Below are 24,782 nucleotides of genomic sequence, written 5' to 3' on the forward strand. Positions count from 1 at the left end.
CTGTTCCAACTTTCAATTCTCGGTCAAAGAAATGAGGTTTTCAAGTCAGTCTCGTTCGGTAGCATAAATACACGTACGATTCAATAAAGACTGGGATATCACGCGAGGGTTAAACGTACAATCTTAAAACGAGCGTACTAAGGACCGTGAACCATCGTCGGCCAGTTTGAATTCCAGAAGTTTCCACCCTGAATACCTGAAACGGACGCGAAACGTAGCCCGTGTCAAGTGGCGCGCGATTTGACGCGGGAGAGGCCGCATACCGGGCCGACAACGACTTTATGGGCGGCGGTCGCCGGGGAATCTCGTTGAATTCTTTCGATCGGGGCCCCGGATTTCTCGGTTTCACACCCTAAGTGGCGCGGTGCCTCTGTTTCGTTCACCAACACCCGGCCGCGGTCCGCGTCGCGACGAAACGCACACCGGTAGCGGCCGACTGAATAAAAGATGAGATTCACACCGGGTCTTGTTCGCGGCTCCCTCTCGCTTTTTCTGCTCGCCGCGCCGCGCCGGCTATGCTTAATAAAGTGAGTTCGGAAGCGACGCAAAAGCTTTGCGCGCGGTGGACCGGTCCCAGAAGCTCGCTTGGGAACACTGGGACCGGTTCCACGGATCTTCATTCTCTTGATAAATCGGACGATAGCGTTAAACGCGAGTCGCTGCGACGTTTCTCAAAGAAGTGGGTGGCGATTATGGGCCTCGTAACCCCTTTCCGATCTTCAACGATATACTGGCCTTATAAAATCTGACTGGTCAATAGAACTACAGATTTTACATTATAAAAGCACGTAGAGAACATCGGAAGTAAAATAGATACTATTATTGTTAAACGATAAATCGAATTCTTTATTCATCGTGGGACACGATTAGCGTTTAATGGAGCATCATCATTTGGCTATCTGGTTCTTCCGGGATTGGTGACAGCCGGTACCAGTGGTGTCCTTAAATTTCAGTCGTTAAATCGGCGATCCGGACCGAGCAAATTAAACGTCCCACGGAAAGTCGCTACCCTTATTGATTCGTAACGATCGCTGGCGTGTCTCATGCAATCTCCAAAATAGGGGAGTCGCGACGGAGACACGGAAAAATCGGTTTATTCATAGTGGAATCGTCGACAAAAAAAAAAAAATGATCAATCCTCGATGCGTATTTACATAACGACGAATGTATAACTAGCACTGGTGCAAATTTGCAATAAATTCCTAAGACATGAACCAATAAACTAACGATGGATTGTGCAATTTTGCTTTTTATGACAGATTGCATCTTGAAACTACGTGCGTTTAATCTATTTGCATTGTTTTTTGCAAAACAATTACGTGATAATTTATAATCGAAGGAACATGATCGAATATTTATGAATCCTGGCATGAGTTTGGTACGTGAAAATCGGAGTTTCCTCCGGGGCCTGAATTACCGTGCTCGCACTAATGGCCAAATTAAGCGGCGTTTCTATACGGAATTACGGAAGCCGCGCCGATATTTCAAGCATTCGCCGCTGTTAAGGCGAAGTAACGAGGCGAGATAAGGCGTCCCGCCGTACTTAAGGCCCTTCGGGCCCTGCTTAGGGCCCACACAGAAGCCACCGCCAGCTGACCACTTCGCCCCACCGTCGTCCACAGATATAACCTGTCTTTCTCCGGTTCCATCGCTTCCTCCTCTTCTTCTTTCACGCACGTCTGTTTATGTACGTGGCCTTTTATTTGATGGTGTTTCACGTTCTCCGCGGAGAAATTATCGCTACGAGGTATGCTCACTTACTGTGACCAACCGCACAACAGCGATGGCTTCGAGTAGCCGTCGAGCCCATTGTTTCATACATTCTCCCTTCCATGTGTAACGTTTCGTACCTTGCGTTATGAATAATAGCTTCTTCCATAAATGATCAATATCCTCTGCGGGAACACAAAAGGGAAATAGAAAGTACAATCGCGCTTGACCGAAGATATACGGGACGTCTTTAAATTATCTTCTTTTTCTGAACAACAATTTGCAAGTGTAAATGGAAACAGCAGTTAACCGATAGTCAATGGCCAGGTGCGAATTGTATTAGAATGAGAAGAAAGCTCGTTCGATAGACATAAGTTACATATCCTGTTGATGCTAATCGGCTTCTACCCGGACAAATTTCACAGATGCTCAGCCATGCAGGAATCGCATGTAAGAGACTGACACCGCAGGTGAAGGTAAAGACTGGTCGATCGCTTGAGCTTGTACGACGTAAACGAATCCCTGAATCATTTTTACGTTTAATTAAACCTTGGACAATAAAAGGTAACCCTTTTAAACGGCGATAACTATTAAGAGATGTCAGTGAGATATGAAAGGGTTTCTCCGGAAGGAGTTCCAAGTGTTAATATCAATAAAACCGGGACTTTTATTCCACTGTCTGCTTATTAGCCAGCATTAACCGGACAGTTTGATCGACCCGGGCTCCGGTTATCGTTCAGAACGATCGAGGACGAATAAAAGGGAAAATGAGACGAGCCGTTCTTTAGGTGCGAGGAGCTAGTGTGATAGAGAGGGGATTAAATTTCATGACTATCGTCTCTTCTAACGACTCGATCGAATCGATTATGAACAGGGAAAGATCGAGGGAGGACGCAATAAAAATGAGAGGAGGCTGCGGTAAACAGGAAACGGTGGTTCTATCTACGGCAAGCTCGTTTTTCTGACCAATTTGCAGCCATTAACGGACGGGGCTCGACCTTTCGGTTGTTGCACACGCGCGAGAATTACGCCGCGAAGACGACGACAACCGGGGGAATCGACGACCGTTCCGACCCGTCACAGACAATTTAACACCTGGCCTAAATGGTTTGTTAGCGCATAATATCGAGCCGGCCCTCGACAGGATACGGGACATTACAATATGGAAATGCGGCGGGGACCCACCGGCCGTCGTTCATCGCCCATTGGATCACCGCGCCTCGGGCGCGGCCAATTTCTGTCACTTCACCGTCCAGACAGATACACCAGAGCTGCTCGATTACCTTCCACTACGTCACGGGAAATTGATCTCCGACCGCTCACGCTTTCCCCGTTACTGTTCCTTCTAAAACACTGCGTTGCACAGAAGAATCAGTTCTATTTACGTAATTTTCAACACCCGTTCATATCCTTGTCTCACGCATGACGAAATTGCATTTAATTAAAAGGATCTTCGATCACGATCGATGCAAGAAGTAATTCGTATCCTCTGGTGATACGATTAATTATCACGTTATAAAAATGAAAAGGAGAAGATCAACGGCGGCGATGATTGACGGGTTCCGTTAATAAAAGACTGTCTAGGAATTTCTCACAGCAGGGAGACAGGAAGGGACACCTGAAGGTTCGCGGCACAGGTGAATCCTGCAAGTTGCCGCTTCGACGCCGCGCCGGAAGTAACTTCCTGCGATTCGCCACCGACAGAAATTTCGCCTATTATTATCCCTCGATCCTGGCCATTCTCGAGAAAGGACTGCTCCTCGTATGCCAATTTACGTACCCACATAATAACTTTGGAAACGACCACTGCGAATACTCTCTAGTATTATCACTAGTGTATTGTTAGAAAACAATAGTTGATTGATGATATTTATGCATTCATAACAGACGTGAAACGCATCTGAAAATCGAGTACCGCGTGCAGTAACGTGGAAAGCGTTAAAAGCTACGTGCGTGAATAAAGCATGATTTATTTTTATAAGGGAACGCATTTGAAATTTTTATTTACGAGAATTGACAAATTAGTTCCTTGGTTTCGCATAACCGGGGATGATTACACGGTTCGAGGAGTGCGACATAACGGCAGGGCATCGTTTCGCAACACCAGAAACCACTGGCGTGTCCAGCAACGATTTGACATATGGGACACTTCCTACCGGCGCGGCGTCGATCCACCGTCATATTATTCCGCGTACCGCGGTGGTGCACGCGTGTGCTGCACGCCAATAAGCGTTACGCTCGGCCACCGGACGCGGATTCGATTACCGTTCCAAGGGATGTTAAACAGGTCGCCAAATATGTCGCATTTGCTCTTCTCCCCTAAACCATTCCAATAACCACCGCTGGGAAATTCAATCCAATAGCAAGAACCTTATTCATTATTAGCAAGAGTCGACTCACAACAATCTAGAGTGTGTTACACCTAAAGATTGGCCAGAAATAGGATCGAAAGTTAAATACAGATTTTCATGTATAAAATGAAAACTGTAACAAAAAATTGTATTAGAAATTCTTTGACTGATTGCAATTTAAAATCATTCTCATCGATCTTCCGTGATTAATCAAAACATCGACTGTAAGTAATGATCGTCGCAAATTCCTTGCACTAAACGGTAGTTACAATGGAAACTGGCAATCGGAATTGGTAACAAGGTTTCCTCTGTGTCTCTGTGGGCCGGAAACGATCGAGTAGCAGGGGCAGCGCCATAAATCTTGGTACAAACCGCGGCGAGGGTGTGGTCAAACGCAGTGTCGAATGACCGCGGTCTCTCGTCTACAAATCTATAAAGGATGGCCGTTCACCCCCGCACGCGCGTGCACCACGGTCCGTTGCGGCCGCGTGTCTTTTCGAGCACGCGGTACCGCGTTTCTGGTCAAACACAACGCACACCTCGTACGTAATATGTTCTCGTCACTGGCATACACCCGCTTTTCCCCTTTCACGGAAATTGCCGTTTTTCGCTGATTTATCGCCAGCCTGCTTTCCACCATCCATTTTTATTGAATCTAAGGATTGATACCTAGCTGGACCGTGCATAGGAAATGAATTGGAAAATCCGTGTATTGTCTACTTAAGCTTAAAAGAAATCAATACTCGAAATTTGATAATATTCTATCGTTAATATCGACTGACAAAAGATTATTTTATAATTCAATCAGGCTGGACTTTTCATAGACAAAAATGCATTGACAAAATCGATGCAATGCATAATTGTACTCTAGATCTGATAACCAATATTGGATTTTTAATCAATTAACAGAAGGCTAGCCTATATAATTGATTATAAAAATTGTATAGATTCTTGATAAATCTCGAATTCTAATGAATACGAGAATCACATCTTTCACAAGATTGCATGAAATCAGGATGGGATGGAATTCACTATGACAGCGTTTTCCTGATTGTCGTCGCTAGGATTATCGATTCTTTGTGCGACTTCAGCAATTATCGCGGAGGCGGGGTACGTGGGAACTTCCCCGTGTATTGTAATGGTTATTAGCGTCATTTAATTTTCTGTCGACGTTCGTTAATCGCGAGTCGTACCTCTCCACCCTCGAGGAAATGGTCGATCCATTTGTCAGCGGCGCGCTGCCGGAAGCGGCGAAAGGATCCGATGGATGGACGCGCAAAGGACTTCCTGCGTACTGCATTTATTCTGCAGGGATTATTTATTCCACAGGGAGCGCGTTTATCCGGCTGTTAGTCATGAAATTGATAGAAAATCGGGTTTGCATTGTACGTCAGAATTGCGTCGATGCATCGCTGTCTATGAATCCTAGATTACTCTGTTGAATGAAATTCTCAAAGAGCATGTCTCGTATAATGATCGATGCAGTAATTGATACGATATTTAATAAATTATAGTATGGCTTATTAAATGTTTTATTTAATGATTCGTGTATATACAATAGACAGATGGAAACAATGGACAAAGTAAACCAGCAGTAGGCCCTATCGGGAATTTTCCTGTTGACCAAGCTGGATCGATTTCTTCCTTGGGAAAAGTTCCCAAAGTCTTAGGGTCGATCATTCGTGCGGACACGCAGACAGATTAGCCCCGTCGCCGGTCGTCGCGTCGCGTTGGTTTGTGGATCGTGGCTTCAAGGGGATCAACCCCTGGGAGGATTAGCCCCGGTGTGGATGAACAGATTATTTTCCCGAGATAAGCCAGGATCGCTTGTCGAGGAAGATCGCTTCAATGGGATATTGGTACTTAAAAGCTAATCGTATCGCCCGACAGGGAAAAGTCGAATTGTTTAAAAACGGTCGAACCAAATCCCCGAGTAATTTTTCTGTTTTCCTTCTCATTGTCTTTGACTTTGTCTCAAAGGTATCAGGATTTTTGCATACATCAACAGTATTACACGGCACACACACTGCGATTATTTAGAGAGACACGTGATTAAAACGGTTCATCACAGGGGACAGGTGTATCCTCCCATTATTCCTTCTCGACCTTTAATCAACTCCAATGGAAACGTTTAAGGGCAACAGGACATTTTCCTCCGCCATGTGTAGGCGTAATTTGGAACCGGCTGGCTTCAACTCCAAAGGAATATCGATTACCGTAATTACGCTTATCTACTTTACTGCCCGTGTAATCGATCCAGCTACTAGGAACCTCACTTAACGCAAAAACTTTATTATCTCCGCCGGGAAAAAGCTGTAAAAACATTTATGCCCTCGGTCGTCGCTGTCCGGGGACGTGTTGACTGACATCTTGACTAGGAGCTACTCTTAAATAAAGTAAAAAGCTGACAGCAAATACTATACAAATTGCTTATGAATAATCTACAGATTTTATGCATTTAAGAATAAATCTATAAGAAAGTTATAAATTATTATTTTGAATATCTCGTGTCAAGATGCTTGAAAAAATTAGGCGTCCTCTCAATTCATTGCGAGCAATGAATGATCCTGACCGACTTATTATCAGGAGTAAAAGAGCCACGCTCCGGTAACACGGGCCACCCCATGTCCAACATCCCTCTTCGGGTCTGACCCTTGACCTCTCCGCTGGATCCTGCAATTAATCTGGAATTGGATAGTACGTCTTACGTAGCGTGGAAACGCGGCTCGTGAAGATATGAAGGAACTGCGAGAGGGAATCGTGGGGTCGGTTACATGGGCAGGGAGGGGGTCGGCGAAGTCATCGCGGGGTAAAGTTCAGTCGAGTGTTCAGCCGGTGATCACACAGGACATTGAGCATCGCGACGCCGACTGCGTCAAATTATAACTTATTTTATGACTTTTTTGCACCGGCCATTTAACCCTGCCTCGGGGGTTGCCATGGGACGCCGCGGTCTCCTGGTGAGAATTTCGGAAATGAAATCACACCCTAATCACTTCCCCGTTTTCAGGGGTTCGCGAATTTCTCAGAAATATTTTCCAGAGAAATAATAAGTAAACTGCACGTCTCATGCGTTCACAGAAACTAATGTTTGGGTATAATGTACAAGTATACACATGCGTTAGTACGTATCATTAGTTTCCCATGAAAATCCACAGTGTAATAATGTGTGTTTCACTTCGGTATGAAGTCCTTGAAGAAAAAATTGCTAACAGAGTTTTAATGGAGCCTTAAAGAGGCCTAGGCTCGCGAGGTGCCCATAAACGGCCGGACGGTAGCCGCGATAATGAATTAATAATAGGTCCGGACCGATTGTAAAAAGGGAGGAAGTGATAAAATATGAAAAATTGATATCGCAGCGCGTGACGAGTGATCGCGTGCTGATAACCAACGAACGCGAAACGCTGTATGTTTCTTTACTATTTTACACCCGCGTCCATGACAGCCTTACGTCAGAGACGCGAACAGCAGAGCGAAACCGTATAAAATACGAGACACATAATTTGTAGTAAAAGAAGACAGCAGGTGTTTCAATAAGAATCAAATATTTCATCCATACGAGTAGCGAACGATTTTAATTGTACATTTTGGTATTTAATGGCTAATATAAAATTCTAATTACGCAACGTAAGAGGAGCATAATCGCGTTTCGGTAGTAAGTAAGTCAGCCGCTATGCAATTATCAAAGGCTGGCTCGCAAGATCGCATGAGGAATAAGATAAGCGGTGTGACCGAATTAAATGTTCTATAAAGAAATGCACACGCTGTTACTAAATCAAACTAGCACCTTGCGTCCCCTTCAAATTAATTACCCACTTACCTGCAAGTAGTCCCGGCAACTATTCCTTAATCGATTCGCATCGTTTTATGCAAGATTCAGATACGGAATTTAACTCGAGGAAAATAAAATAATTTTGATATAATCCGAGGAAATTCTCGCGACGTTTAGTACGATCGTAAAACATCCCCTAAACGGTGAAACTCGAACACCACGGAACAAGGCGCCACGCTGCGTCCTGGTTTATGGGTGATTCTCATAGAAACTAAACTTATTACGCAGCGGGCGGTTTCCACCCCTTCCACGGTGAAGGGTGGCTTTTTATTAAATCACACGTCTCGCGTGCTCCTCGCCGGCCCGATTAATTTGCCGTGACGCTTTCTTTTGTGGCGTCGGACCGAACTTATCCATATTTCATGCCGATCCAACCCACCCGCTGCCTGTTTCGCGAGACGCTCCGCAATATTTGATGGCCCATAGTGCCTTTTTATGGCATTCTTCATCTTGACACATGTTCATGAATTGTTAAAGAAAAAATGTATCAAGAATTTTTGCAAGCGTACTGGAGACTAGAAATATTTCAGTCACATTTAGTACAATGTTTGATTGAAACAATGTTTAATTTCATATTAATGATTATAGTTTAATATATATTCTTCGATGTCAATTCGTAGTCGTACTCTAATAGAATCGTTTGTCGTCGAACCTTTTGTCGAGGTCGAAGAAACAGAGGTTGGTTCCAGACGAGAAGGGGGTTGAAGGACGGGGATGAAGGAGTTCTGGAGTCCTGCAAGGGACGGCTAATTCCACCGTGATCGCATCTGATCGATGTCCCTCGACCAGCCCCGTCGAAAAGTTATTGTCCCATGTAGTTGCTCTCGTCCTCCAACCTCTTCAAGATCTGTATTACTTATTATTGAAATAAGTAAGAGACAAACACGGAACGACAGACTCTGATCCTTTGGATGTTCATATCACTGGCTCGCGATATTTTCGAATACGATTCAGCATTTTCGGACAGTTTTACAACCGAATTCGTGAATCTGTGAAAACAGAAATTGGAAATTCCTTTTATATTCGTCTCCGTGTTTTCATTCACCTGATCTTCAATCTCCGGCTCAGCGTATCCGACTTTAAGGAAAAGTATGCAATCGGACAAAACATACGCGTCGAGCAGTAGCTGGCACGGGTCGCACATGGACAGTTTCCCCGGTCCCCAGCCAGCATGATTCTTTTATTTTACTTTCAGCCATGCTCCTGGACACGACGTGCTCGATTCGAACCAACCCCAGCCCCCAGTACCGTGTAGACAAAGAGGAAAAGTCTGTATCTCGAGCGAGAGAGCAGGACGAGAGAGACTCGTTCCGGTGGAAGGTCGCATATGGTGTGTCCTCCACCCCCGAAACTTTCGAAGGAGCCCGGCTGGCTATCTACGCCTGTCCCCCTGAACTTTGACCCTTTTATCTTATCTCACGGCCGATAGATAAGCACCGGCGATAAAGCTGCCGGACGAAATGAAGCCACCGTTGGCGTGGATGCAGTCGCCATTCCTTAATTAAGTCCCGACGATCGTTTATCCGGTTTATTGGCTTGTTTGCCGCGTGCTTTCCCTCGCTGACGAACACCGAATATATACCAGTCGAACCATTATGGAACCGTTCCTTTCTCCACCCTCCGGTCTGTGCTTTTTTTTTTTAAGCAAACCTTGTCATGAATCTACTTATTTATTTAGTACGAATAAAAATGTCCTCCAATTACAATAAAAGGATGGGGCGGGGGAAAGGTGGATTAAAACCACTGTACGAGGAAGTACGTGATGAATTATGGAAATGAAAGAAAGTGACAAGCTTCGGAAATGTATATGATTTATATACTTGAAATTTATAAAATTACCGGGTGTTTCGATTTCCCTTCGGCGGTGGAGAAAATAAAAAACGGAGAAGAAATGCCAGGAGATACGAGATAAAGCGAGAGCAGCCGGGACCGCATTACGTATTCCTCCGGCATCTCTCTTGATCTCCCGCATTTTTATTGCACTTGCCGCTGGTAAGAATATGTTTTATTTATATTTCATATTTCTCTCTCTCCCCGGCCGGTTTCGTGACCGCCACGAGAAACCCCGGTTCCCCGGATTCGCACAGGGTGACCACCGAGATCGACAGTGGGATCTTTTTATTCACCCCATCTCCGTAATTTTATCCCCCGTCCCATTTTGCTCCTCCGAGTTTATGCTCGTCCGTCGAAGAATCTGACAAATATTCCAAATTAATAATCGTTAGCCGCTACGTTAAATTAAAAATTATAATAACAGAAAAGGATAGTTTTAATTCGATTGATTATTTTCATGATTGAGATCTGATTATTGATATCGGCAGTTCATTACTCGGAAATTTTTATACATTTAACAGTTTGTCGTAAGACTCGTGAAGCGGGGGTGTCGATTGGGACGGCAATCAGGGATATGTTTCGACGGTTCGCCCACCCTCCGCTCGTGTTTCGGTTTGATTAATTGGACGCCGTGAACGACACTCGTGTTAATTCGTCGGTGTGCGCAAATTGCTCGTTATTACGGTGGCCCGGCAGGTATTATTTACCCGTGCTCGCGACGGATTGTTGAAAATGCAGCTTGACAAATTGGAAATTTGTGTAAAATTTAAAGCACTCGCGAGTGCCGCATTAGACCCGCGCGGTTTTCGGATGTTTATACTGGTTAATTGTTGAAATGGAGATTACAATCGGTTCGATTCGCGTTAGGGAAGCGAGGGAAAAGGGTTCCATCGACGCGTAAAGCTTTTCGGTATGGGACGTTACACGCAATTTGCCACACTTACTACAATAATGACTTCCCCTTCGACGTATTTTATGGATATCACACTGTTGTGCATAACTTACTCCCTCGGACGCCGGAAACTTCCAACTAAATCACGTCTACCGATCGTAAAACCGAACCGTTGAAGACTGAGAACGCGTTTATGGGTTTTATGGTGCGTTCCATACAGCCGGGTCCTATTAATTCAATCTTCTCCCCCTTTCGATTATATTTTCTCCAAATAAACTCGAATTTCAGACTTTCGTATGTAGAAAATCATCAGACTGTAGAGTTTTCTTTTGCAGTATGCACTCATCTTTCAACCCTTTTAATGCCAAACGACGATATATCGTCGCTTATCCGAGGGCGTCTTATTCGCATTACGAAAGAACTCTAATTCAAAATGAATGTATAAAGCGTTATAAACGATTTAATTTCATTGCAAAAGAATTAAAAAAATTGTTCTCGGGTTTGACTTTTTGTCATAATCTATGCTGGAAAATATATATAAATATTTTTATAATTTATTTACAAATTCGTCAAATTGACTCGGCATTCCTCGCATAAGTACAATACTTTTGCTCGGCACTAAAAGGATTAATACGATCAATATTTCTATTCTCTTGCATTATCTTCTGCAGTTATGATTTATCTATGAACACGTCAAATCCTGGCATTTTATCGACTGACACATTATCAGTAGAAGATTATTACTAATAGTGACTCATCTCACTTTGTCAATTGTTTTAGTCATTCGGCACATCTAATCATAATTGAAGAAACGCGTTATCATTAAGATCGTACTACATCATAACCGTGTGAAAACCCGAGGATTCCACGGTTGACTCATTCGAGCGAAGGCGTGTACGTGAGTTGAAAAGACCGCGACAGTTGTGAGTAATTTCATTGCAGATACGTGACGGGACCGGTGCTGCTGGTGTTATACGAAGGTACGTACGTATAAAGTCGCGCGTGGGAATTTTCGGATAATTTGATAAGGATTCACGAGATGCTCCTCTCGGTCGACGGACGAATTCCTTATTCAAGTCGCACGCGGGCCGTATGGCTTTTAAATTCCGTGGCCCCCTTTGATGGGAACCGCTTTCGAAACGACACAACAACCACGTAAATCAGAAGTTTGATACGTCGCTACAACGAGCATAAATCACCCGTGGAAATTATAATATTCCCTTTTGCTCGGATAAGAGCGCGGGCATACCTTCTTTATGAAGGTCGTTGAATCCGCGTTTCACCTGTCTAATCCAGCGAGATTCAAAAATTATGTTTCCGTCGGAGTCCGTGTGGAATAATGTTTTATACTATAAACGTGATCATTGCTCGGGAACGAAAACTCTGTGAATCAATCAAGCTTTTTTTCTATTTCCCGTGAAAACATAATTAACAGTGAATAATATCTAAGAAGAAGTGTGATAGAAGGAATTTGAACATCGATGACGATCGGAGTTAATCATCAATAGGCGCTTACAATACATACTTATTAACTGTGAAGACAAGAGCGCGATTGGTCATTCTTTCGTTACCGTTAATACAATTTGAAGCGCCCCGCGCCTGGTAATCAGTTATTCCAAAGTGATTGAACTAGGAACACGTACGGCAAGAAGAATTGAATTGAACGTAAGTACGATTCTAATATATTTCAATTTTAAAAACCGTGCCTTACGAAGTCCTCGGTTTGTTCATATTTGAATGGAAAACGTAACTGGATATCGTAGTAGGGCAAAGTACACGTGATATTTGTGAGGTTATGGTTTACGTTTGAGGTAGCGCGAAAACGAAAGATTTCGTGTATCGTTTCTTAAAGATTTCGACATGACATTAACCGATTTCCTTGTTGTGTAAGAATATATAATGAAGCATTTATTAGGCTTTAGTTCAAACAATATTCGTTTAATTCGTGCATTTTGAACGATGTTACATTTGGCATGTGTGTTGTTTGTTGTAGATGTCCTCTACACAAGAAGAACCTATTGTTATAGATATTTCAAGTGACGAAGAACCATCTGCACCCAAGAGGATGAAAATGGCTGAGGTGATTGAAGGCAAAACGCTGACAATATCTGGAGTCAAAGTCCAGTTTCCCTTACCTACACCTTACAAGTGTCAAATAGCATTAATGTCCAGGGTAAGTTTTTCTGTAATTGAGACACAGTTTGCTTGCGAACAAGGAAACATGGTTTATTAATGAGCATTATATTTGTTACAGGTGATAGAAGGCTGTAAGAAAAGTCAGCATTGCTTATTGGAGAGTCCGACAGGCAGTGGCAAGACGTTAGCTCTTCTGTGCAGTTCTCTGGCTTGGCAGGACTGGTACCATGGTGAGTTTAAACAATTTTTTACAAATTTTGATTGAAAGATATAGCATGACAGAAGATAAGATAATAAACGTCAGTGGTTTTAAATTCCTATTCAGCAAATAATGATCTGTGATAAATAATGTTATCAGATCATCATCTGAATCATGGAGATATACAAATTACTGTACTGTTATGAACGTCAGTGCTTTAACAATTATTTGACATTGACATTTATAATAGAATTTCAAATGTTCATTAAAAAGTTATAACGTTCAGTGGTTCAAGTAGTTGATATAAAGATTTAGAATACATAATTAGAAGTCATAATAGAAACAAGAATATGATAACATTAATATTCAAGAATTGAGCAAGTAACATATGCATGCCAAGTCATTAATCCTTTTTTGTATGCACGAGACGATCTCCGCCTAGCAACGAGATGTATACATGCTCAAGCTTGTGTACATTACGATATCTTTGCCCATATATTTTTTGTATTAGTTTAGCGTCACCAATTATGTCCCATTTCGTGTTTGGACCTTCGGTGACGCGCGAGTAAGATCGAGATTATTAGTTCCCGTATTTCTATTAAAGTTTCCCGGAGTTCTTGCTTATCGAAAGTTTAAAAGCACGTCGCCAAACAATTTCTTAACGTGTCACGAAAATGTCTAACGAGAGACGCGAAAGTCCCTCCGCGAAAACGTCCGTTAAAGTATTATAAGTTTTAAGGAAACTTGGAGTATAGGCAGAGATCGTCTAAAATTCATTACTTGCCTTCGAGGAGGATAATGTGAATAAATATATTTTGCATGCAGAACTTCATATCTTGTGCTATCTTCTCGATTTATAACAGATTGTGGATTTTTATAAATGTATCAATTTAAGACGTGCAAATTCTGTTGTCATTTAAACATTGCGAAATGCATACGAGTTTTGATATTCTACGTTCCAAATACGTATAAAATCCGCAATCTGTGTGCTACAATTTATCTGTGTTCGATATTAAGTTGTAATAATGTAAGCCGTTGGTATCAAGTTATAAGGATATACGAAAAAGTATCCTTTAGATATACCAACCGTGCTGATTGCCACATAATTTACTGTAATTTAAAGTATCTTTGGGAACGTGGAATTCACGTGACGTGCGCGAAGTACCAAGCGTGTAATCAAGGACGTTAAAGAAGTTTCGTTAGGGATTTGAACCGGCTATTGACCGTTCTATTAATTTAAATTATTCGAGCATTCGTGTTAGCCCTTACGTAGCTGTTCCGTGCCCGTCCCTCGGTGCATGTCGCTAATTGTGCAATTCCTAAAACAATTAGAATCGGGCCTCGGTCGCGATCGCCTCGTACCAGTTCGCGAAAGGACGACGCGCGTCCTTTTCAGGTAAATCCGCGACTTGCTCTCCTTATTATCTCGCATTTGCATAATCGCTCGCCGGCCTATCGTGTGGTTTTCCCTGAAAGTGGAAACTGTCGTTAAGAGTCGATTCGAGGGTACGAAATCGTATCGTACCTAAATTATACAGCAATATTTATGTAGCATTCGAATCTCCCCCGTTAAGATTGTACATTCCTCGTGAATTCACTGAAACGTTGATTGAGGCAGTAGACAAATCACCACGTCCACAAATCTTGTCTAGGATATCGTACGAATTTCAAACAAAAAATCGTTTTATGTAAATGAGTGTATAAAAGCTTGTACACTTATTTTACAGTTTATTATATCAATTTTATTTTGCATATGGAAAAGGGCAATCTGTCGTATGATGCTACTCGTGGTTCGCGTAGGAAAAGTGAGTGGTTTACTATCGACGATCGCGTAATTTCTTATCCGATGAGAGAACTTGGTCTATTGTCTCTCCCAAAATTCCTAGGGGTGACAAAGTCGAGTCACCATTCACGATGATTCAGATATTGAGTTGTACTATCACCAACCACGATCTCAACGTTTCATTAGATCGTATTACAGAATGAGATGTACGGACTTGCTTACGAGAAATGTTTAGTTTATCGGATTCATTATTTCTACACATTTTCTCTTTCATTCGCAACGACAATGCATTCTACATATAGCTCGTTCCGCTTCCGGAGATACGGATGGAACCTCCCCGGTTTCCTCCTCCGCCTTCTCTTCCTTCTCTCGTGACATCGTCCCCGTGAATCTGGAATTATCGGGTACACTTTCCGCTCGGTGGATCGAACGTGCCGCGTAGGAAGGAAATCCTGGGATTAATTGCTACCTTTCCGATGCGCAACGCGTGTGCCGTTCCGGTTTCCCTCGCATATCCGTGACAGCGTTCAGGGAAAAGGTGTTACGCACTGATTTCACTCACAAAATCGCATCAGCGAAACGTTCAATACGATTGAACTGCAGATTTTATGTAGGAATTGTGTAGAAATTTTATTTCGCATTTTATTCATGCATACGTAAAACGTTAGCCTGGCACGTCATATTTGCTGAGCATTAAATTCTCGATTTAAATAGAATAATTATACAGTTTTTACTTGAAGAGTAATATCAGTCTTACTCTGTTAATTATTGCACGAAAAAATGATTGAATTTAATTCGATTGATTTTGTAGTTTTCCAAACGTGATAAGAGAAGGCGCGTGCTCATTCTACTTTGATTTCAACGCTCGTGTCGCGCGACACTCGATACGTTTTGTAGTACGCATTCGTAATTAGGCGAGCGAGAGAGACGGGAGGTTGTCTCGATTAGCGTTAGTCATGACAGCGTGCGTCCCCGTGCACGAACATGCTCCTTTTTCCCGGTTTATAATTCCTCCTGGCTCCTTTAAAAAGCAGCCACTGTCACGCTCCACCGTCGGAGGTCGAGTGGTACTGCTAGCCGCCGAAACTTGTAAATTCGTGTGCCCCGCGAGACCGGAAATAAATCATTTGATATCCACCGAACGGTTGAAATTGTCCCCTTCACGTTGGTTTAATCGATACGGTGACCATCAAGGGTGAACTCTGATTTATCGCTCTGCTTTCCTCTTTTTCTCATTCATATAATCGTTTACAAACTCTTCCGGTTTGTCATTGTAGTTATTGGCAACATCGTTAGATTATGGATTCAGAAATATAACCGTTAGGGTAGTTTAGAAAACACGTTCTAGATAGATTTTATCATTTAAACTGCACAAAATTAGATGTTTAGTAATCATGCAGAGATTCTTAAATCTCAACGTGGAGAGAGTTCAATTTTATTTTAGGTAACTATTGTAAAAATCGAGCACGTAGGTTCTAGAAATGATCAAAAATCTGAATTTAAATATGATAATTGAGGCTGAAAGGCTCCGAAAAGATTCCCATGTGGAACACGTAGCATCGTCATTACAGTCATACGTCAGAGGCTAGTCATTTTGTGAATGAGGACATTGATCATTTCCTAATTCCCATATTACAAAACAAATTTATGGACCTGACGAAAATTCCCAATTTCCAAGGCTCTCGAACATCTGCAAATACAAGTGAATACGTATTGCAGTTATTAAATGATATCGAATGATTTTATTTTGCGTACAAAAACTGTAGTGCAGTTGTAATGAAATTGTTTGCACGTGTTCAGTGAGACGTTGATCAGCGGTATGGAGAGTCTCGTGAATTACGAAAGAATCTTTCGAAGGAACAAACAGTAACGAGAGCGAATGTCGCGAGGGGTGGTTCGAGGAGGGTATAAATTTCGAAAGTTTATCGCGGGATCGCATGCCGGCTAATGTCACTTTATAACGAGGCGAGCGCGGTACGAACGAGAGCCTGGAATAGGTTTCGCCCATTGTGCTCCGGGTAAACTTGCCGAGTCACAATAATTATCGGTGAACGTAGGAATTATATATTATGTCCCGGGCAGCCGTCGTCCTCGTCGCCGTGAATCGTCTTTGCGCCTCAGCATGCAACTCGCAAGACGCTCTTCTATGACGTTCCGACATTAATAACCCCTTTTGTGCGACGAGAGGTACCAACCGCGGTACCACCGTTCCCTAATCCTCAAACGCTCAATCAAACTTTTCCTATAGCCGTATAAATTATTCGATTCTTTATAATTATTATAGTGCCCGTCGAATCAAACTTGGCGTTTCTGTAAAACTTTGACACTTTGTTAATTATTATACTTGCCGAACTTATAATTTTACTGTGAACAGAAATCGAAACAATAGTCTGTTCTCAGTGAAATTTCTCTCTTCTATTTATTAAAATACTTCTTGGACGGGGTAATGGAAACGGATGGCAGGTACGACGTTGAAACGTACAAACTGAAAATCTGTTAACTTTGAAATAGAATATTTGAGTGACAGTACAATTTTTTCCTGTATTATACATTTTCGGTGGATCACGTTACTTGATTGGCATTACGCGTTTCTCAGATTTTCGTGAAAACGATTCACAAGGGAATATGTTGAAATTTTAACAACTCTCGTGCGTAATATATCCAATGCTAAATCATTGGAAAATCATCTTGAATTTAATAGAGGAACGAATGTTTTGAAGAATTCACGAAACTCATCATAGATTCTCGTAAGAATCTCGAAATTAGGGCAGTGGTCCAAATAATCGTTCGCCTGGGTCGTTCAGAGTTGAGCGATTCTTTTCGCGAATCAGAAGCCGCTTAGCGCCGAATAATAATCGCGATCATGCACGTTCTCCGACGAGAAAAATCGGTTCTAACGTTGACGATTTCGCGAAAAAGGATCGCGACGAGGACAAAGATTGTTCGGGCGTAGTCGGAGTGAGACAAGAACAAGGGGAAGAACGGTAGTCTCGGAATGGTGCAGGGCTACCCGCAGAGCACGCTACTTGCTGTGGCAGCTTCACGAACGAAAGACAAAGGAGGGCCCACGCTTTCATCCGTGCCGACATTAAGGTACCTACCGTATACGCTCTTTTGGGACACAATAAGGTCCGCATGCGGGTCCAACGGATCTCACGTCTTCTACGTACGCATACGGCTTTCTTCACAATGAGGAATCTGTCTCGCTTCAACCCCTGTGCACACAGAGAACCAACCCCACCTCTCTTTCGGCGCGCCAGTTTCTCCTCCGTTCTTGTCTATCTATCTCTCGATCTCTGTTGCCCTCCTTTCGCGCGCTGCTCCCCCTTTCGATTTTCTCTCGGCTTTTGTCTTCCTTTACTCGCTTTCGCCGGCAACGTACTCTCCTACACTATCTCCCTTTTTCGCTAGTTTCGACTGCCTCCAAGATCTTTTACCCCCTTCAAACGTTCCTCCTTTTCGCAGCACTTGCGACCGTTTTGTTCGTTCGTCGATTTTTTCACTTTTGTTTCATCTATTTTTTTATCCAAAAAGAATAACTGATTCCATCGGACGAATACAATCGACAAAACTGCAAATGCAATCGGTGTCACATAACTACAAATGAATTGGTTGATTATATCTCGTTTTCCTCGAAAATTGTTAAACTCGAAGATCTCTCAAAAATGATGTTTTCGCGGAGCGATGTTATGCGAGCGAGAGCCATTGATCGATAATAGGATGCAGAATGGCCGCGGGAGCAAAAGGTCCGCGGACAGGTCTTGGTCCCGGGCAGACGCGGCAGATAAGGGACCCCCCAAAGATATGGCGTGCGCCGCCGGTTCCCAACCAGTCCTCAACTCTTCTCTCGGGTGGTCCCCAACGTTCTTGGGCTCCTTCCCTTTGTACGGTCCCCGGTTCGATCCCCCACCCCTCCGTCTTTTCCGCGTTACATTCTCCTTCGACTGATTCGTCGATCTCTTCTTCCCTTCACTTATCATCTGTTCTTTAAAAAATTCACCAGAACCCATAAATTCAATTTTTGTGATACAGCTCAGATTCAGCGTTTATTAATATTGCATAGAGAGCAGGATCTTTGAAGCCCGTTTTATATCTCGAAACCGCTGAAGATAAAAACTATGAGGAAAAAAAGGAGGAAGGGTGAAGGGCCCCGAATTTCTGGAACGGCGGATTAAAAGAATCGGAAGGGGGCAGACGCCGGGGAGATATCCTATTCGGAACCGGGGTCCGGTTATCTGGAATCGTTAGGGCCGCTAGAAACTCCTGGAAGCGGGACGATTCTGCGGACGGATCTGTTCTCGCAGGGCGCGCGGAATTATGTAAGATCGCGGGGTCGTCTGGAATCTGTGGCAGCGGCAGCGGCGCCCTTTTTGAATCGCGAATCCTTTCTCGGAAGCGAGGAGAGAGATCCTGGACCGGCCGGCCAAACCGAGCGTGCAATCTCGATCCAGTTCCTCGCCCCGATGATACATCAAATTCACGAGTTACACACTCCTCTCGATTGCTTATGAATACGCTACGCGTTTTTATGCAAAACAAAACGATTTATTCGAATATGCAGGATGAATATGTGAAACGTTTTATGTAAATGTGATTTAGATCGAATTTCTCTTGGCATTTAACTATCCTGATACGCGTGCGTCCATTGACAAATGAGAAGTAACCAGTAGAGACTTGTTCTCGTCCTTCGTTACGTACTTGATTTGATGTCAGTTAAAAGTTCGGGGGTAATAGTTATTGTTCGTTGTATTTGGTATTCTAATATTAATCGGCGTAACGTAAAATGACCTGGAAAGTAACTTTCACCGAGGATCCAGCTCTAATTTCCATAAAACCATCATGCCCTCGGGAACGTAGCATGATCGTGTTCCTTTCTACTCCGCGGTGCTCGGAGTTAATGAAAAATGACGCGTATAAACCGTTCGGGGATAAATTGACTGTTGGCCTTGAATGATCCCGCGGAGCCCCGGGTGAATTGGCTCGTCCGACGAATTCGACCGCGCATTCCCTGATGTAATTCACGTGGAATCGATCGTGTTGTCTAGCCCCGTCCCTGTGCGTTAGCATGAGAGAATCCGGCGGCGGCCGTTTTTCGTTCGACCGGAAATGTTTCGGCAGGTAAATTGCGGGCGCCAGGCGCCCCGGCTCTCCAGCCAATTCACGCCGAGCTGCTCTCTCCGCGAGCAATTTTTCTCGTCGCTGAATCGCCGCGCCGAGCTCGGCTCCTCGCTTCGAAAACGGATCTATCGCCACTTGCAGCCGATTAACGTTCCTACTACCGATTCGAAACGGATTCGAACTGGTGGTAAATCGTTTTTTTGGGGCACACAGATAAATTCTCAAGCTTCCTTGCTTTCAATTATAATGCATCGAAATCTTTATGGTATCTTAGAATGGGCCCAGGATTCGTTAATCTCGGTCGATCGATCGAACAAATTGCAGTTGTCGATATGCAAATTGTATTTTACAAGGATACCTCGTTTTGCGAGACGAATTTGCATTTAATTAATGATAATATTTAACGAGCCCAAGGTCCATCAATTTTTTATATGAACCGTCTCGAACTTAGTCTATCGTCCGTGGAAGTTATTTTCGATACAGCAGCGAAACGCAGTGAGGTTTTCCAGGTCGAAACAAAAAGAACTGTGAAAAATAGTTTAGTCTAACGAAATTGTTCATCGAGCCGGTTTTTATTTCGCTTTCCGATCTCGATCGAGTGGAAGCGTCGAACACGGGAACTCAGTTTACTGAATTAACTGCAGAAGCGGGGTGAATCGTCTAAATAAATAAATAGCTGATAGAAGCGAGCGTTCGCTCGAGAAGCGTCAATCAAATCGGCTTTTTAATCGCCGCTGTAACGTTCAATCTTCCCCCGCATCAAGCAGAACAGTATATCTGACAATGAATTTCGTAGTTACCTGAATGAACGGAATCGAGATTTTCGGTTCTCGTGTTTGCCACCCTCTCTGTGTGTTCAACGATATAAAAATGTTTTTCTCTTTTTTTTTTTTTTTACCCCACATCCTGTAGCGACTAAACAGAACGGACGGAAAAGGGAAATTCGACGGGGGATTGCGTGAAACGCTTTTTTTCCTCTGTATTTTTTTTCTTTTGAAGAGAAACCTCGCGAGGTATCAAACGTTTTGATAGAACGTGTTTGGAAAACTATGTGTAAAGTTACGATAACACACGCGTGTACCAAAGGAACTTTCGAAAATAGAATTTCGAAAAACGCTTCTGATACAGTGCCAACATTTCGAGGAAATACGATTGCAAGTAGGAGATGGTAATAAATTATTTTTGAGTGCTTTAGAAACTAAATCGCTGTCTCATATTTCTATTAACGGAATCTGCTGTTTCAATTGCTGAACGAGCTCGTCGATTCTCGTGCATCTGGCAACGTGTCCAGCACGCCGTTTCATTATCGGAAGCTTTCTCGATCGACTCGCGAACCGCGAAAGGGGGTGGGTCGAGACACCCTCTCTCAGTTAAGTGCAGAAAGTTCTCCCGCGCGCATTCTACGCGCTCCACCCCTCTCGCGCGGCCATACAAATTTATGGCGTGCACACGCACAATATGCGTGCACACGACGTTAAACAAAAGGCCCCGGGAAGACGGCCGCTCGCGAGTGTAAGTGCACGCCGGTTTTTGCGCGTACGTGCGCGCGCACACCGTGATCATGAATATGTATTGGGTCTTTGCGGAAGATATGCGCGTGTCCTTTTTCCAGCAGCGTGTGTGCGTAAGATCAAAGGATGCCGCCCACCTTCTTTCTGCCCTCGCCATCCCCCCCCCCACCCCTCGCCGTCCTCTCACCTCCTGCTCTTTTCTCCTCGTTTCACCCACGGCTAATCGGCCCGCTCTCTCCTACTCTCTTTCCCCTTTTGCTCCCGCAAAATCGAGCTCCGCCGTATTCTTTTCCTTCGTCTCTTTGCGGCACCACTCTTTACCATCATTGGTTAGACGACTCATTGCGAGGTTTATTTAAACCTGCCTTAAGGTTAAACCGATCCAGAATGTCTTCGATGAATTTTTAAAAATTTATTTATGATTTTCGAATACATTTTATTGCGAGCGCAGTGAGTTTAGATGTTATGAGATCGTTTAGTATCTGAATTTATGATATGAGATTTGAAACTATATTTCTGGCAAAGAAACATTTGCCATTGAAAGTCGAAGGATTCAAATAAAACTTGGTTCTCTCTACAAATATTTGAAGATTAAACGAGGAAGTCGCAATTAAAATTTTTTTCCAAACGCTCCTTGCCTCGCCGTCGCGGAAATCCGCGGTTCTAGAAGAAGGTTTCTTCATTTCAGTCTCGAATATACTAGGTAGGTCTTCGTAAGTCCATTGTCGGTATCGACTGTACCATTGAAAAATCTTCCTCCGAAGTGTATATACTACGTATACTTGAGGAAAACTTTCAAGTACCGCGAATTAAGTACAGAGAACTTTGGAAAACACGCGTGTAACACACAAGCGAAACTTTCTGCTCGGTTCGCCTTCTTCCTTTAAGCTCCTCGGGAACGTTAAAGTAGTTTGAGTGATGTCTCACACGTCAAACTTCTTCCACCCCTGAACAGCTAGTGATAAAAGTGAAGAGTTTCCTTTGATTACAGTTAGACCGAATATTCAATACGTTAGTAGAAAATAAGACGTCAAAAGTGTAATACACTTATTTAAAGAAATCGATACATTTTTAGTATTTTAAATTCACATTGGAAATGCCCTATTTTGCAAATTAAGATCATTCCACAAGGAGGATCCAATCATTTCTCGGTTTCCCATAGAATCTTTAGAATTGCGCAAAGTTTGCTTGTTTTACAAAGGTTTTTCCTTGCCTCAGACATTGGTGTTCCTCGAAACTTGTTACAACGCTAGGTGAGAAAATTCTTGGCAAATCCGAGGCAATGGTTCTTCGGCGAATAATGTGCCCACAGCGCGAGGGAATCGCCGCGGAAGCGGATGCTAATTAATGACCCTTAATTCTCTTAATTGGTCACTGCGATCGCGGCGATCCGCGAGCAACCCGCCCGTACCTCTTGAGGGATCCTCGGGCCCTCCGTGCTTTCCCACACTCGACTGACCCCCGGATCGATGTAAGTCCCCTGGATTCATTTTTCAAGGTCACCAAGGTCCTCTCCCGTTTCCCCTATCGACCGTCCGCGATATTCGTGCCTCCATCTGATGGAGACGTTCTCAACTCTCTGCTGGGGTTAGCTCGGAGCAGAACCCTGCACACAGGGTGTCCTCGAAGTACGAATTTATACTCTTAGAAATATTCATGAAAAACCATCCCTACAGTTGAAAAAATACGTTTAATCATACAGGGTTTAATCGCAACGAATTATTCGAATGACAATCATCTCGATTTTTATTTCTTGATCATTGAATAAGATCCCATCATCAAATCGTACACTACCAATATAGAACTTAATGAATTTGAATTAAAAATTGCTATAAAGAGAGACGTGTTTAAAAACTACCTCAAAGGATAGTCAAAAGCAAAGCCACATCGAAAGGTGAAAAAGTTAGCTGCAAAGAGGCAGTTTTATTAAAATCGGTTGCGTAGAGATGTTTAAACGCGTTGCACAAAGGAGAGACGAGCATCTGCAAAGAGCGAAAAGCTCTCGCACGCATCTCTCATAAAAGCATTCGTTCATTTCTCTTTTTCGGTTTAACCCGTTCTATTAAATTTTCGTTCCAACATATTTAAACAGTTTTCGAGATACTTATTAAAAATCGTCTTTGAGACTTCAAGCGAGAATAAGTAACGAGTTAACTTGGAATAATAACTTTATATGTTGTATTACAAAATTCCTTGTATTACAAATCATTTGAGTGTCATCGAGTGTCTTCAATTTGGAATCGTGAAACTCCCTTTTGAAAGAGGGTGTAGATGCTGGAAGTTGTGCTGGGTGAAGATTACTCTCGGCGCGAGCTTATCGCGACGTCTCTGCGCGTTGAGAAAGAGAGAGAGATAGAGGGGGGTGGTTGAAAAGGGGTGGTCGGTAGATGGGTGAGGGTTGAAGTGGCTGGTCGTGGGCGTTCGCGGTGCATCCGGTAGGAGGTACGTCGACGACAATGGAAATTAAAAAATGCTGGGAAAGGAGTCGGAGTGTAGGGGCGAAAGGCAGAGATGCGAGGCTTGGGTTTTCTCCAGGATTCCAGTGGGAAACAATGCCGCCTTCACGTCGATGAACCTCCATGCAAAACTATCGAATATTTATCCCTTTCCTTCGGCTCGTACCCTTTTGTTGTCTGGCTTCGGTTTCTGGTACCCGTCTGCGCGTATCGAAAAACTTTTCGCTCCCGTTACATATTATTTTCTTATGATCTCGATCAAATTTAGGCTAATTTGTTTTATTATCTGAACAGATATAAATTGGTTTATTGGATTTTTAAATGGAGTCAATTATGATCTTAATCGAATTTATGTCTAAATTCATTCACTGGATTCCTCAAATGAGATAAAATCTTTTTGGGTAATCGTAAGCCTGACCGATATCGTCACGATATTCTCTTTGAACCAAAGAGTTCTCTGGCTGTGTGCAGAATGAGATTCGGCGACTAGAATTAGTGCAAAGGGAAAAATGAGATATAGGGAAAGAGTGAAGATTTTCATTGTTACGCGAGTACATAATACAGAGGGTAAGAACGCGCTTTGGGCGGTCCTTGACGGTTGAAGCATCATCAAGAAAGATGCGCCGATTCAAGAATTCGTGCATCGCTTGCCCTGAGTGCGACGTGCGGGAAACAAAATTCTCTGCGAAGAAAATTAATGCTCCCCTGCACACTCCATGTGCGAACGCACACATATTTATTCGTTTATTTTTCTAATTCAATGTTAGCACGTTGAATTTGTTATTATAGATTCCTATTACTATTAAAAAGCTACCTGCAAAATTTTAAATCAATTCATGAGTTTTTTGAAAAATTATGGTGACTTAAGATTTGCATGTACTCTTACGGTAAGCAGCAGTAACCCAAAGAAAACTTTCTCGTATTTGGTGTGCATGCACGAAGTTGGAAGAAACAACTGACT

The 24,782-nt window shown here is 43.1% G+C and overlaps 1 protein-coding gene across 4 annotated transcripts in view; it reads left to right on the forward strand.

Annotated features, from left to right (window-relative positions):
- Positions 1-12,169: 12,169 nt before the first annotated feature.
- LOC108621902 (Fanconi anemia group J protein homolog) overlaps positions 12,170-24,782 on the forward strand; it is a 46,250-nt gene continuing 33,637 nt past the window's right edge. Inside the window, exons 1-3 of one of the 4 annotated variants that reach the window (XM_026812611.1) lie at positions 12,170-12,283; positions 12,612-12,791; positions 12,873-12,984. In XM_026812611.1, coding sequence (XP_026668412.1) covers positions 12,612-12,791; positions 12,873-12,984 — 292 coding nt within the window. In that variant the 5' untranslated portion in view covers positions 12,170-12,283. Of the gene's footprint in view, positions 12,284-12,387; positions 12,505-12,611; positions 12,792-12,872; positions 12,985-24,782 lie in introns of those variants that run through there. The other 3 variants (XM_026812678.1, XM_026812591.1, XM_018019864.2) reach the window with 3 other exon arrangements.

This window comes from Ceratina calcarata, unplaced genomic scaffold (assembly GCF_001652005.2).
Source record: "Ceratina calcarata isolate Rehan_Ccalc_2016 unplaced genomic scaffold, ASM165200v1 scaffold1, whole genome shotgun sequence".
NCBI classification, from domain to species: Eukaryota; Metazoa; Arthropoda; class Insecta; order Hymenoptera; family Apidae; genus Ceratina; species Ceratina calcarata.